The sequence below is a fragment of the Gigantopelta aegis genome, chromosome 13 (assembly GCF_016097555.1).
Source record: "Gigantopelta aegis isolate Gae_Host chromosome 13, Gae_host_genome, whole genome shotgun sequence".
NCBI lineage: Eukaryota > Metazoa > Mollusca > Gastropoda > Neomphalida > Peltospiridae > Gigantopelta > Gigantopelta aegis.
In genome coordinates, this window is record NC_054711.1 from 22,655,215 (window position 1) to 22,671,824 (window position 16,610).

At 37.2% G+C, this 16,610-nt stretch overlaps 1 protein-coding gene across 3 annotated transcripts in view; it reads right to left on the reverse strand.

Annotated features, from left to right (window-relative positions):
• Window positions 1-1,550: 1,550 nt before the first annotated feature.
• Window positions 1,551-16,610, reverse strand: part of LOC121387333 (collagen alpha-1(I) chain-like) — a 199,799-nt gene continuing 184,739 nt past the window's right edge. For 2 of the 3 annotated variants that reach the window (XM_041518378.1, XM_041518376.1), the window contains 4 exons: window positions 10,856-10,915; window positions 7,973-8,170; window positions 7,245-7,360; window positions 1,551-4,625 (listed from right to left, as the gene is read on the reverse strand). In XM_041518378.1, the coding sequence (XP_041374312.1) occupies window positions 4,415-4,625; window positions 7,245-7,360; window positions 7,973-8,170; window positions 10,856-10,915 (585 nt within the window). In that variant the 3' untranslated portion in view covers window positions 1,551-4,414. Of the gene's footprint in view, window positions 4,626-7,244; window positions 7,361-7,972; window positions 8,171-10,855; window positions 10,916-15,592; window positions 15,665-16,610 lie in introns of all 3 variants that reach the window. The other variant, XM_041518377.1, reaches the window with a different exon arrangement.

Here is a 16,610-nt window from a genome sequence, read left to right on the forward strand (position 1 = left end):
AAGCACTGAACCATGAGTTGTTAGTTGACTGTATTTTGTTACTTGAATGTACTGTTTTCCTGTGTTATGTCCTGTACTACAGTCTCTGTAGATTCGAATCTACAGATTCTTGTCAAAACCAGACGGAACAACTACAATGTCTACCAAATCTTGCTTAAACAAAAGTCTACCCTGACTGAGTCTTATTAATGACAAAGCTTTTGACATGCAGATCCACATGACAACCATAGCTATTATTCCTGTGTATATGGCTCCTTATTTGGTAAAGAGCATCACACCAATTTGACTTTGCTTACTATTCTGAGAATTACGTTAATAGAGAAGCACCATAAAGTAATTGTACAAAACCCTTTACTGGGATAAATAACAACAGGTATTTCGTAACTGCCACATATGATTATGTTTTTGGTGGTTTATTCTTCAACCCATTGCAAATCAGTCACAAGACCTTTAACTGAAGACCCATGAAAAAAATAATTAATTTTTTTTAAAAACCTGTGGTTTTTGTAAACATTTTAAAAACCCAAACCTCCCACAACAAAAAAAGTGGTTCCTTAACTTTTACTAGAAAGCCAAGATAGAGAGAGAGAGAGAGAGAGAGAGAGAGAGAGAGAGAGAGAGAGAGAGAGAGAGAGAGAGAGAGAGAGAGAGAGAGAGAGAGAGAAAGAGAATCCACAAGTGTCAAAATAAAACGTCTTATTTTTAAACCTTATAAAAGGTTGGGTGGAGGGTTTTTTTTTTATTAGAAAGCAAAACCAGATAAGACAAATCAAGCTTTTACTCAAAAATATTTTGAGTTTAGTTGTGCTTGAGAACGAAGCCTACCGATAAAAAATACATGTATATGTATTTCCCATCTCTACGAATGATGCTTTTGCATGAACAGATGATACAAAATAAAGCGGGTTTTTATTAATTTGACTAAAAAGCAAAACCTACCGAGAGATTACAAATTATTCCCCCCACCCTGTCTTTATAAATATGAAAGCAAACAAGGTTTTAAAAAAAAAAAAAAAAATTCACATACACACAACATGATGTAGATTTAAATAGCCAACTCTTCATGCCAGGCCTTGACTGGCCATACAACAAGCAGCACTACTGCCAAAACACTCGCTGTTCATGAAATCTTTTTGTACATTTTGTCACCAAACCATTCACAACAAGAATCAAATTTACAGAAAAGCTCAAGCCTGGTGCTTATATAACTTTTAGAGTCTAGACTCACTAATGTCATGACACAACGCCATACAAATTGTATGTGTGTGACATCATTAGAGACTGAGTCATGGACTCTAAAAGTTTTATAAGCCTGGGCCCTGATCGTAATACACTGGTCTGTAACACTTGACAAATTTGGATTTGATATACTCACTACTGTTGACTAAAAGAATCCTTCATATGTGTCCATGTGGGACAGGGCTATTCCACCCGAGGGTACATAATTTGTTGTCAGGGACGAGGCTTGCCGAGTCCATGACATCATATTATGTACCCGAGGGTGGAATAGCCCTGTCCCACATGGATACATAATGAAGGATTATTTTTCTCCCATCCAGTAGATGAAAAACAAGCATTTTGGGAAAACGTGAAAAACCTACATTTTTTATTTTTTATCTTACAATAAAATAATCATAACCATTGAAAAGATCGTACCCAAAAATGGTTTATACTGAAAATATAAACCAAAAATGACAGTATAACTTCATTATGACTGCAGGTTTCCTTGTTTTTATGAAATATAAAAAGCATTTCTTGCGTTATTTTGCCGTTTACGTGATGTCACCCAATATTAATATCAGCTCAAACAGTATAAGTCATGTGGTCATGCAAGACCGATTTATTCCGCATGGGCTGACATCATGGAATACGCCTGTGTTGCATGGCTAGGGATGGGAGAAAAACTTATCCAGTATGAATATCCATACAAATTTGGTCTATAAAAACTTATCTAATTTGAATAAGTCAGATCTATACAGCCTTATGTGATCTGAATATTTGCTACATCTAAACATATTAACTATATGTATTCTGACTTGTTACACATAATCTATCCAGATTGTATGACACATGCAGATTATATGACTCATAACAGTACTTGTTTTATCCGAATAGTTTGTTCGTTTTCTTTAATGACACCACTGGAGCACATTAATTAATTAGTTAATCATCGGCTGTTGGATGTCAAACATTTGGTAATTCCGACATGTAGTCATCTGATGAAACCCTCTACATTTTTTCCTAATCCAGCAAGAAATCTTTTATATGCACTTTCCCACAGACAGGAAAGCACATACCACGGCCTTTGTCCAGTTGTGGTGCACTGGTTGGAATGAGTGTTTTATCTGAACAAGTCATACATTTAAACAGACTATCTATGTGTATACAGACTATATGTATACAGACTTGTCCAGTTTGAAGTTAAACACAATATCTCTACAGATTATGAGACAGATAACAGTGCTTTTTTATCTGAATATGTCATACATCTAAACAGACTAACTATGTGTATACAGACTTGTCCAGTTTGAAGTTAAACACAATATCTGTACAATTATAAGACAGATAACAGTGCTTGTTTATCTGAATATGTCATACATCTAAACAGACTAACTATGTGTATACAGACTTGTCCAGTTTGAAGTTAAACACAATATCTGTACAATTATAAGACAGATAACAGTGCTTTTTTATCCGAATATGTCATACATCTAAACAGACTAACTATATGTATATACTCTTTATTATTCTTCCATAATAAACAATGATAATTAAATTCCATGACTACAGTAACAATAAATAGTTTTCTACAGAAATAACTGTTTCCATCGAGTTGTCCACCCATCCCTAAATTATACATGGGTTGTTCCCCTTTGGTAGAAGCACATGCATCTTCCACCCCTCAGAAGAAAATTTTGTTCTAATCCACAAAGCTATAAAGCCAGTTAAAATATCACAGTTAAAAACTAAAGCTTGTTTGTTTCTGAAACTAAACCTAAAGTCACACACCTAGTTTACTACTTTACACTACAGGTCACAGACCAGAAGAATTTTGTAAATTTCAATCCCTGTTGCAGCATAGATCTCTACAAAATCAGATAACAAGTGACTGCAAAGAAACTACAGCCTTTCACATGACTTTATAGAAACTACAGCCAGTCATACAACTTGGTAGAAACTACAGCCAGTCAATTGACTCAGTAAAAACTACAGCCAGTCACTTGACTCGGTAGAAACTACAGCCAGTCATTTGACTCAGTAGAAACTACAGCCAGTCATGACTTGGTAGAACCTACAGCCAGTCACTTGACTCGGTAGAAACTACAGCCAGTCACTTGACTCGGTAGAAACTACAGCCAGTCTGTCAAAATTACAGCCAGTCACTTGACTTGGTAGAAACTACAGCCAGTCACTTGACTTGGTAGAAACTACAGCCAGTCACTTGACTTGGTAGAAACTACAGCCAGTCACTTGACTCAGTAGAAACTACAGCCAGTCACCCGACTTGGTAGAAAGCACAATCAGTCAGGTGATATTGTTAAAACTACAACCAGCCACATGACTTGGTAGAAACCATAGCCAAGCCACATGGCAAGGTAGAAACTAGTTAAGTGACTGTGTAGAAACTACAACTAGTCACATGACTGCTGAGAAATTACATCAAGTCACATGACTTTGTAGACACTGCATCTAGTCAAATGACTTTGTAGAAACTATAACTAGTCATATGACTCTGTAGAAACTATACCTAGTCACACGACTTTGTAGAAACCACAGCTACCGTCACATGACTGCTGAGATATAACATCCACTCAAATGACTTGGTTGAAGCTACAGCCAGTCAAATGACTTGGTAGAAGTTACAGCCAGTAAAATGACTTGGTAGAAGCTACAGCCAGTCAAATGACTTGGTAGAAGCTAGTCAGTCAAGTGACTTGGTAGAAGCTAGTCAGTTAGTCAAGTGACTTGGTAGAAGCTAGTCAGTTAGTCAAGTGACTTGGTAGAAACTACAGCCAGTCAAGTGACTTGGTAGAAGCTACAGCCAGTCAAATGACTTGGTAGAAGCTACAGCCAGTCAAATGACTTGGTAGAAACTACAGTCAGTCAAGTGACTTGGTAGAAGCTACAGCCAGTCAAGTGACTTGGTAGAAACTACAGTCAGTCAAGTGACTTGGTAACCACAGCTAGAATCACACGACTGCTGAGATGTAACATCCACTCAAATGACTTGGTAGAATCTACATTGTACATCCAGTCCCCAGACTTTAAAAACACAAAAAAGACCTTGCCACCAGACGGTGGTGACAAAACACTGGGTGAGCACCATACTGAGTTCGTAGAAGAATGCGACAACACGTAACAGACATTCACGTTTCATTCACAGGTCCCGCAGCACAGTATTCAGGTCAGCTAGCTAGCGTAGATTCTTACGACTCGTGTTTTCCACACAGAACACCACAAACGCGTTACTGCACGAATACTCCTTCGTGTCCAACAACATGTGTTTCATTAGCGAACTCGCCAGTCCCATCTTGTTGCGTTTCCGCGACAACCACTTGTGGCAGTACTTGTCTTGGGTCAGTTTCCCCTTCTTGTCTGAGCCATGCCATACCAATTTTTGTGGCCTGAGAGAGAGAGAGAAAAAAGAGAACATTAAAAAATATTTTAGGAACAATGTGAACTGATTTTTTTTATCTTCATTTTTCTGGACAACATCTAAAGATTAAGTTTGTTTTGTGTAACGACATTACTAGAGCATGTTGATTAAGTAATTTGGATGTCAAATATATGGTTATTTTTACAGTCATAAAGAGGAAACCTGCTACATTTCCATTAGCAGCAATAGACAGGAAAGGACATACCATGGCCTTTGACCAGTTGTGGTGCACTCGATGGAACGAGATTAAGATTAAGTTTGTTTTGTTTAGCAACATCACTAGAGCATGTTGATTAAGCAAGTTGGATGTCAAACATATGGTTATTTTGACAGTCATAGAGAGGAAACCTGCTACATTTCCATTAGCAGCAATAGAAAAAAAAGAAAGGACATACCATGGCCTTTGACCAGTTGTGGTGCACTCGATGGAATGAGAAAAAGCCCAATCAGTTGAATGCATCCACCGAGGTGGTTCGATCCTGCGACACAAGCACCTCAAGCGAGTGCTCAACTGACTGAACTAAATCCCGCTCCTTAGCAACATCTCTGTACATTTTAAACCTAAGTCTTAAGCATCAGAGAGGAAAATGTTTTTTTTATTTTGTTTAATGATACCACTAGAGCACATTGATTTATTCATTATCGGCTATTGGATGTCAAACATTTGGTAATTTTGACATGGTCTTAGAGAGGAAACCCACAACATTTTTCATTTGTAGCAAAGGGATGTTTTATATGCACCATCCCACAGACAGAGCAGAATATACCACAACCTTTGATATACCAGTTGTGGAGCACTGGCTGGAATGAGTAAAAGTCCAATAGCTTCACAGACAGGGATCAATCCAACAGACTGCGCATCAAGCGGGCACTTTACCACTGGGGCTACATCCCAGCCCCTAAGACTTTATAAGAGTCAAGATGCAAATCTTTAATGGTGCCCAATGCATGCAATTTGTATGGCATTTCCATGACATTAAAATTTCGAGGAATTAAAGGGACATACCCTAGTTTTTAAACACTAAGACATATTTTTTCACTATTAGAGCCATTTTTGATAAGTAAAATCATACTTTATTTAAATTTTATTGTTTAGATTATCCATTTCCATACATTCGAAGTGTTTTTGGTCATCCTCGTGTTTTTAATATCACAAAATGCATTTCTCTTCTCTTTTTTTTTTAAACACGTGTGTCTGAAAGGTAACAGTTATGAAGTACAGTTTTAGTCTTTTTTAGAGGGTATTTGACCATTTCAAAGTCACAGACTCTTGTTTCACTCAGTTGTAACTTTATTCAAATGTGCTACAAGTTTGTAGATTAACTAAACTTAGTGTTAATTTTCACGGGCTGAAACTAGGGTATGTCCCTTTAACTAAACTTAGTGTTAATTTTCACGGGCTGAAACTAGGGTGTGTCCCTTTAACTAAACTTAGTGTTAATTTTCACGGGCTGAAACTAGGGTATGTCCTTAGTGTTAATTTTCACCGGTTGAAACTAGGGTGTGTCCCTTTAACTAAACTTAGTGTTAATTTTCACGGGCTGAAAATAGGGTATGTCCCTTTAACTAAACTTAGTGTTAATTTTCACGGGCTGAAACTAGGGTGTGTCCCTTTAACTAAACTTAGTGTTAATTTTCACGGGCTGAAACTAGGGTGTGTCCCTTTAACTAAACTTAGTGTTATTTTCACGGGCTGAAACTAGGGTGTGTCCCTTAACTAAACTTAGTGTTAATTTTCACGGGCTGAAACTAGGGTGTGTCCCTTTAACTAAACTTAGTGTTAATTTTCACGGGCTGAAACTAGGGTGTGTCCCTTTAACTAAACTTAGTGTTAATTTTCACGGGCTGAAACTAGGGTGTGTCCCTTTAACTAAACTTAGTGTTAATTTTCACGGGCTGAAACTAGGGTGTGTCCCTTTAACTAAACTTAGTGTTAATTTTCACGGGCTGAAACTAGGGTGTGTCCCTTTAACTAAACTTAGTGTTAATTTTCACGGGCTGAAACTAGGGTGTGTCCCTTTAACTAAACTTAGTGTTAATTTTCACCGGTTGAAACTAGGGTGTGTCCCTTTAACTAAACTTAGTGTTAATTTTCACGGGCTGAAACTAGGTTATGTCCCTTTAACTAAACTTAGTGTTAATTTTCACGGGTTGAAACTAGGGTGTGTCCCTTTAACTAAACTGAGTGTTAATTTTCACCGGTTGAAACTAGGGTATGTCCCTTTAAAGACTTGAAGAGTGCAGCAAAATGTCATAAGAGGATACTCTTGAACTTAGGATAACTTAGGATAACTTAGGATAACTTAAAATAACTTAGAATAACCGAGAAAACCCCAGATGTACAGAAATTAACCATCTAAGCATCAAACTGCAAATTTCTGATCAGGTCCTAGGGCTTAACGTGCACATTCAGAGCAAGGTGTTGTAGCGCACGCCTGTCATGGGCACATGTTCTGACTTACACTGGCTCCTTCATCCAGGACAGGAAAAGGGGTTCGGGTGGGAGGGAGAATAAGATTTCTGATTCCTGGACTGAGATAATCTAGTAGAGTTACATACACTGTATGTCGAGTGCAAACCAACTTACCAAGCCGAGTCTGCCATAACGTCTTTGCCATTGAATGCGTAGAGGGTTGAGCGGTTGTTCAGGTAACCCCCCGTTCCGCTCACTAGATCCTCCCAGTTGTTGAACAGAATCTCGCCCTGTAGCAAAGAAAATGAAAAAGTTATTACATTTAAGTGAGTGAGCGAGTGAGTGAGGGAGCGAGTTGGCAAGTGAGTGACTGACTGAGTGAGGCAGCAAGTAAGTGAGAGTCAACGAGCGAGTCAGCGAGTTATGGCTGGATAGGTTTGTGGAGTCTCACGGAGTAGGTGAAAGTTCAAGTTTGTTTTGTTTAACGACACCACTAGAGCACATTGATTTATTAATCATTGGCTACTGGCTGTCAAGCATTTGGTAATTCTGACATTATAGCCTTAGAGAGGAAACCCGCTACATGTTTCCATTAGCACCAAAAGATCTTTTATATGAATCATCCCACAGACAGGATAGCACTTACCACGGCCTTTGATATACCAGTCATGGTGCACTGGCTTTGTTATCTTTGTTATAAACTGTGCTTACATGTAACTCACACTAACACAGCTTACCTTTGCATTAACGACAGGTATTCTTCGGTCCTCCGGGTAGTAAATAATGGAATCTAGATTCTGAGTTTTCGAGGAAAGGAATGCTCTGTAGGTTCTCCTGTAGCCGGCCTGGAGAACCTCACTAACAGGTATTGACCATGCTTAACTCACACTAAGACAGCTTACCTTTGCATTAACGACAGGTATCCTTCGGTCCTCCGGGTAGTATATAATGGAATCCAGATTCTGAGTTTTCGAAGAAAGGAATGCTCTGTAGGTTCCCCTGTAGCCGGCTTGGCGAGCCTGGCGGTGACACTCGTAGTCGGCCCCGCGAATTCCGTGCATGTCACCGTACATCGGGTGGTTCAGAGCAATCAGGTGAAGCTGAATACAGAGGAAAGAGAATATTTCTTTAATATGACAGCTTAGTATATAGGGGTGGGTGGAGGGAGGGAGATGGAGAGGGAGAGGGAGGGAGAGGGAGTGAGGGAGAGAGAGAGAGAGAGACACACAAACAGACAGACAGAGCCAGAGGACAGAGAGAGAGAGACAGAGAGAGAGAGAGAGAGAGAGAGAGAGAGAGAGAGAGAGAGAGAGAGAGAGAGAGAGAGAGAGAGAGAGAGAGAGACACAGACAGACAGACAAACAGACAGACAGATAGGAGAGAGACAGACAGATAGACAGAGAGAGAGACAGACAGACAGAGAGAGAAAGCGAGAGAGACAGACAGACAGGAGAGAGAGAGAGAGAGAGAGAGAGAGAGAGAGAGAGAGAGAGAGAGAGAGAGAGAGAGAGAGAGAGAGAGAGACAGACAGACAGAGAGACAGAGAGAGACACACACAGAGAGACAGACAAAGACAGAGAAGAGAGAGACAGCCAGACATTACACAATGGCCAAGCTCTATCCCTGAGGCCTAATTCACAAAGCTATCTTAGGCTCTGTTAGACAACAAAGCATCCTCTTTGCAAGTCGTTTAGCATTGCATTGCGAGATCGCAAAGTTACGAGAGTTTAGTGAATTAGGCCCAGGACATTACAAAATGGCCACACTGTCCCTGGACATTTTAAAACAGCGATCCTATCCCTGGACATTACAAAATGACCACACTATCCCTGGACATTACAAAACGACTGCACTATCCCTGGACATAACAAAATGGCCACACTATCCCTGGACATTATAAAATGGCCACACTATCCCTGGACATTACAAAATGGCCACACTATCCCTGGACATTACAAAATGGCCACACTATCCCTGGACATTATAAAATGGCCACACTATCCCTGGACATTACAAAATGGCCACACTATCCCTGGACATTACAAAATGGCCACACTATCCCTGGACATAATAAAATGGCCACACTATCCCTGGACATTACAAAACAGCCATACTATCCCTGGACATTACAAAATGACCACAATACCCCTGGATATTACAAAACGGACACACTATCCCTGGACATTACAAAACAGCCATCCTATACCTGGACATTACAAAATGGCCACACTATCCCTGGACATTACAAAATGACCACAATACCCCTGGATATTACAAAATGGCCACACTATCCCTGGACATTACAAAACGACTGCACTATCCCTGGACATTACAAACCAGCCATCCTATACCTGGACATTACAAAATGACTACACTCTCCTTACAAAATGGCCACACTATCCCTGGACATTACAAAATGACTACACTATCCTTACAAAATGGCCACACTATCCCTGGACATTATTAAATGGCCACACTATCCCTGGACATTATAAAATGGCCACACTATCCCTGGACATTACAAAATGACCACAATACCCCTGGATATTACAAAACGGCCACACTATCCCTGGACATTACAAAACAACCGCACTATCCCTGGACATTACAAAACAGCCATCCTATACCTGGACATTACAAAACGACCGCACTATCCCTGGACATTACAAAATGACCACAATATCCCTGGATATTACAAAACGGCCACACTATCCCTGGACATTACAAAACGACTGCACTATCCCTGGACATTACAAAACAGCCATCCTATACCTGGACATTACAAAACGGCCACACTATCCCTGGACATTACAAAATGACCGCACTATCCCTGGACATTACAAAACGACCGCACTATCCCTGGACATTACAAAATGGCCACACTATCCCTGGACATTACAAAATGACCGCACTATCCCTGGACATTACAAAACGACCGCACTATCCCTGGACATTACAAAATGACTACACTATCCTTACAAAATGGCCACACTATCCCTGGACATTACAAAATGGCCACACTATCCCTGGACATTACAAAATGGCCACACTATCCCTGGACATTACAAAATGGCCACCCTATCCCTGGACATTACAAAATGGCCACCCTATCCCTGGACATTACAAAATGGCCACACTATCCCTGGACATTACAAAATGGCCACACTATCCCTGGAGATTATAAAACGACCACACTATCCCTGGACATTACAAAATGACTACACTCTCCTTACAAAATGGCCGCACTATCCCTGGACATTACAAAATGACTACACTATCCTTACAAAATGGCCACACTATCCCTGGACATTACAAAATGGCCACACTATCCCTGGACATTACAAAATGGCCACACTATCCCTGGAGATTATAAAACGACCACACTATCCCTGGACATTACAAAATGACTACTCTCTCCTTACAAAATGGCCACACTATCCCTGGACATTACAAAATGACTACACTATCCTTACAAAATGGCCACACTATCCCTGGACATTATAAAATGGCCACACTATCCCTGGACATTACAAAATGGCCACACTATCCCTGGACATTAAAAAATGGTCACACTATCCCTGGACATTATAAAATGGCCACACTATCCCTGGACATTACAAAATGGCCACACTATCCCTGGACATTACAAAATGACTACACTATCCTTACAAAATGGCCACACTATCCCTGGACATTACAAAATGGCCACAATATCCCTGGACATTACAAAATGGCCACCCTATCCCTGGACATAACAAAATGGCCACCCTATCAGATGTACTCACTTTTGCTCCAGAGGTGTAGTTTGGTGGCGGCAATGGAATAACTGGACCAGTGGTAGTTGTCTGAAAATACACAGAAACAAACTATGCAGGAAGCAGTCACTCACAATGTTAATCCACACCACAAGCACTGGACACACAAATGTAGGAAGAGAACACAAAACTGAACAACTGTTTGTCATGGCACTTGGCTTCCATACTGGTCTGGGATCGATCCCCGTTGGTGGACCCATTCAGCTATTTCTCATTCCAGCCAGTACACCACGAATGGTATATCAAAGGTTGTGGTATGTACTACCCTGTCTGTGGGATGGTGCATATAAAAGATCCCTTGCTGCTAATCGAAAAGAGTAGCCCATGAAGTGGCGACAGCGGGTTTCCTCTCTCAATATCTGTGTGGTCCTTAACCATATGGCTCTAGTGGTGTCATTAAACAAAACAATCTTCTTCTTATTTTGGCCAATGAATAGTCCAAATGATTTAGCAGTTGCAGTGTTGATCCTGGGCTATCCAATCAAGTATTCCAAAACAATTCAGCACATCGACATTGGCTTAATATTACCTCCCATCACGCAATTAGTCACTGGCGATGCCAGAGGTTAAGTCCAAGATGGGCGTGCCTGAACCTTAAATGGGTGTGGGCACGTTAATACAGTTCCCAGCCCAGCTTAATATTCTGTTCAGTTTTGCATTACCACCTCATTAAGTGTTCAGTGTAAATAAACAAGTTGTCTCCCCTTGAATCTTTCTTCTTTCCTTACCTGACTAGTAAATAATATTTACAAATACATTTGATAGATTGGAAGAGATTTATCTATTACTCTACACTACATTCATTCCATAAGAAAAAAACAAAAAACTACGACATGTGAAGCGAAAAAAATAAAAAATTCAAAGGTGAACAAAAAGGAAATAATATTTCTATGGCAACAACCAAAAAATAAACTGAAGATGAAAGTGATCTACTAAAGGAACAAAACCAGAAAATATAATTTAACTCAACAGTGCTAAGAAAATGTGTAACTAATATGTACATACAGTAATTATATAATTAAATATGTAAGGAAATAAATGTATGCAAATGCACAAGCTACAATTATGCGTAGATCAGTAGATAACTATTAAACTACTTTCAGCCATTAATATCAATTAATGTATTTTCAAACTCTGACACAATTTTGAGATGTTCATACAAAATACAGAGAAAACTTTTAATCGGAACAACATAGGTTTTGATGGGTGGGGGAGGTGGGAGGGGGTAGGGTTTTTGGGGGGTTTTCCTTACGAGATATGGGTTGGAGCAGTTGTAAAAACAGTCAGAACTGTCAAATTTCTGCAATGTTACAATATAACAAAGTGACACAAGACCCTAGTTTTTAAACACTTAATTCAAAGCCATTTTTGTTAACTGAAATCATTACAAATAATAAAATGGAAGTAAGTTAATTTAAAGGAACAGACCCTAGTTTTTAAACACTAAGACATATCATTGAAATCAAACATTACTTATATTTTATTGTTTAGATTATCCATTTCCATACTACCGAAGTGTTTCTGATCACCTTGGTATTTTTAATATCTCAAAATGCATATTTTTTAAAATGCACGTGTGTCTCCGAGAAGTAACAGATACGTGTTTGGAGTAGAGTTTTAGTCAGTTTTTAAGGCCGTATTTAACCATTTCAATGTTACAAACTCTTGCTTCACTCTGTTGTAACTTTATTCAAATGTGTTACAGGTTTGTAGATGAACTAAATATAGCATCCATTTTCACGGTGTGCAACTAGGGTCTGCACCTTTAAAAGAGTCACTAGTAAGATGATGAGTCGGTCAAGACGTTTGTTTTGTTTAACGACACCACTAGAGCACATTAATCATCGGCTATTGGATGTCAAACATTTGGTCATTTTGACATATAGTCTTAGAGATGAAATCCAGTCGTGGTGCACTGGTTGGATCGAGAAATAGCCCACAGACGGGAATCGATCCCAAACCAACAACAAATGCTTTACCACTGTCCTGCCAAAACAAAATGAAAGTAAAATCCTAGCTCACAAAATATCAGGATTTTAAAGTGACTATCCTGAGTTTTTGGTGATCATTAAATACATGTACATCCAATTATCTAAACATGTGCCATTATTTAACAGGGTTGACTGTATATATGTATTTAAATACAATCCAATTATTTAAACATGTGCCATTATTTAACAGGTTTGACTGTATATATGTATTTAAATACAATCCAATTATTTAAACATGTGCCATTATTTAACAGGTTTGACTGTATATATGTATTTAAATACAATCCAATTATCTAAACATGGGCCAATATTTAACAGGTTTGACTGTATATATGTATTTAAATACAATCCAATTATTTAAACATGGGCCGATATTTAACAGGTTTGACTGTATATATGTATTTAAATACAATCCAATTATCTAAACATGGGCCAATATTTAACAGGGTTGACTGTATATATGTATTTAAATACAATACAATTATCTAATGATGGGCCGATATTTAACAGGTTCGACTATATATATGTATTTAAATACATCCAATTATCTAAACATGGGCAGATATTTAACAAGGTTGACTGTATATATGTATTTAAATACATCCAATTATCTAAACACGGGGCCGTATTTAAAAGGTTTGACTTTATATGTATGTTAATACATCCAATTAGTTTACAAATTAAACACAAACATTTTGTGTGGTAAATAATAATGCAAACATAGCACTGAAGTAGTTGTAAAATAACAATGATTTTAACTACAATACTGAGCATTCAAGCTGGCACAACAACAACAACAAAATAAAACATTTTGCAAACCATTTCCATACACAAACATAAACACATTCAGAGCATGCGTGCATTCAGTTGGCATTCAGTGCAGTTTGTGCAGGCAACTATAAATAGCCTTGATGATTACAATTTCCTTGAAACTAATAGTGCATGTTATATAGCCATTAAAAAAATGCTAAAATATGTCCGAAAGTTGAGAAATATTAACAGAATGTTTTGTTGTCATCCCAAATTTGTTTTATACATACTAAATTGTATCTACAAAATTTTTAATTTAAACCCTTTGACATATGAAACATAATTTTAAAACCCCCCACATATTTATTGTAATCTAAATTATTATATAAAATATAAAAAATAAAATTAAAAAAACACATTAAATTTTATTATAATATAATTTTCGTTTTGTTTGTTCTAACACACAAAAATACTAACAAATGCGGAACCAAACAGTGGAATTTTTCTCTATGGTGGGTGATTTCGATAATAGATAAAAAATAAAGTTTTTTTGTTTTATTTTTAGCTTCTTAAAACCAGAAATATATTGGTATAATAACAAAACCATGTTCACCAAAGAAATCATTCATGGTATTAGATGCCGGTTTTCGTTCCCTTATTGGGTAGATTTGTCATTAAAAGAACATTTCTTAAAGGGACATTCCTGAGTTTGCTGCATTATCAGATGTTTCCGACTAATAAAATATTTCTACGAATAAACTTATATGTTAAATATATTTTCTTGTTTAGAATATCGGTGTCTGTATATTCAATGTGTTTCTGGTCATCTTAATATGTATAAGAAGCCAAAACTGGATTTTGTTTTCAAATAATTTTGTATGTAAGAAAAAAAATTATTTTAGGAAATAAAATAAAATTTAAGCTATTACAAATATTAGACCGACCAGAAAAACGTTTAATATACAGCCACTAATATTTTATGCAGAAAAATATATTTGATATGTAATTACAATCGTTAAAAAGTCTGTTAGTCGATAACATCTTAAAAATTGCAGCAAACTCAGGAATGTCCCTTTAAGCAGAAACTTATGGTTCAGGCAGAATGCATTTCAGGAAAGTGCAATCATCATTGTGTGGGATTTTAGAAGTGTCTTACAAAAATCAAACACAGAAACATGCACACAAAACAATGTTCTAACTATTTCTCTTTGCTTATTTTCCATGCAAACTGAAGCTGGTTGTTTTACACATTGATAACCAGAGGCGGATCTGAGTGGTGGTAGTGGGGGGGAGGGGGTCCAGTAAATTTTTTAATTTTGTCCTTTTTTTATTATAACAAAATGAAAACAGTTTTATTGTTTACATAGTTATTTTGGTTAGGTGGCAACACCACATGTTATTGGTGCCTCGTACAATAGCAGCGGATTGCGTCGCAACTGATGACATCGTAATGCTGTCTTGTCACCTATCAGCTATTCCCGTGGCTATTCTTGTACGAAGCACTCGTATTGTGTGGTGAAGCCTTTAGAGTTGATTAGAGTTGATTAGAGTTGATTAGAGTTGATTAGAGTTGATTAGAGTTTAACAGGTTAATTGTGTTACAGTGTTAATTTTAGTGTTAGAATAATAATTGCCAGCAGAACAAGCTTGAGGCAATGAAGGTTAATCGTGTCTGTGCAGAGTGTTTGCATTCACTGACAAGTATTTTTGTGTAGTTTTTTTTGTGTTTTTTTCCACACCAGAAAGAAATAAGAATTACGCAATGCAAATTGTGCATAAATATACCAACAGAAAAGAACAAAACAGAGACATAAGATATGTACATTATTCTCAAGCAAAAGCTTGAAAAACAAAGCTTGTTAATGGACGTTTTCACAAACAAAGAATGCTTTCGTGTGACCACACGTTTGGTGATCAAAAGCACGACAAGTTTTTAGAACATTTATTAATGAATGTCAAAGGTTACCGAAGCTGTAGTCCCTATTGTAGTTTTAACAGTAGTGGTACGTTTAACTGTGCTACTAGAAAAATCCTCCACCTGCAAAAAATAGTGCATCGTGCATTCATTGTTGGGGCATTAAAGAAATTTGGACACAAACATGTTTACCAAAACAGATGTAGTTTTCAAGACTTCCTGAAAAATAACAAACAGTACCCTTCGTAACCAGTGTTTTAAACTTTATGCCAAAAATAAGTATTCTTTGTGACCAATGTTTTGAAATTTTTGGCAGAAATAACCTTTTATTTTATGCTACATACATTATAAAACAACCAAATGAAGGTGACTTCAACCTATTAGAAGAAGGTATTGCCCATTAAGAGATTTCAACCCATTAAATTAGGCTCCTATTTATTAAAAGGAGATCTAAACCATTAAAGTTGTCTCTTAATATTAAAAGTTGCCCATACATCCATTAAAGGTGACCTCTATCCAGTATATGGGCTCTAGCCTTTAAAATAAGCTCTTACCCATTAAAATAAGCCCTTTCCCATTAAAATAAATTCTTACCATTAAAATAATCCCATTAAAATAAGCCCTTTCCCATTAAAATAAATTCTTACCATTAAAATAATCCCATTAAAATAAGCTCTTACCCATTAAGATGCTCATGCCCATGAAAAAAGGCTCCTAGTCTTTAACAGAATCCTATTATTAAGACTCTACTACATTAAAAATGGCCCATACCTATTAAGAAAGGTTTCAATCCATTAAGTTGGCCCTTATTTGTTAAATGAGAATTCTACTCTTTATAGAAACTCCTAACCGAAAAAGAAAAAAAAAAGATTATAATTTTAATTTTTTTCATATACAAATATTTTTAGCAGTTTCAGTTTAAATGTGAACTTTGTCATTAAAAGTAAATACTCTTTAAAGAAACTCCCAACCAAAAAAAAAAAAAATGATTTAAAAAAAAAAAAAAATTATACACATATTTTTAGCAGTTTCAGTTTAAATGTGAATTTTGTCATTAAATATAAATACT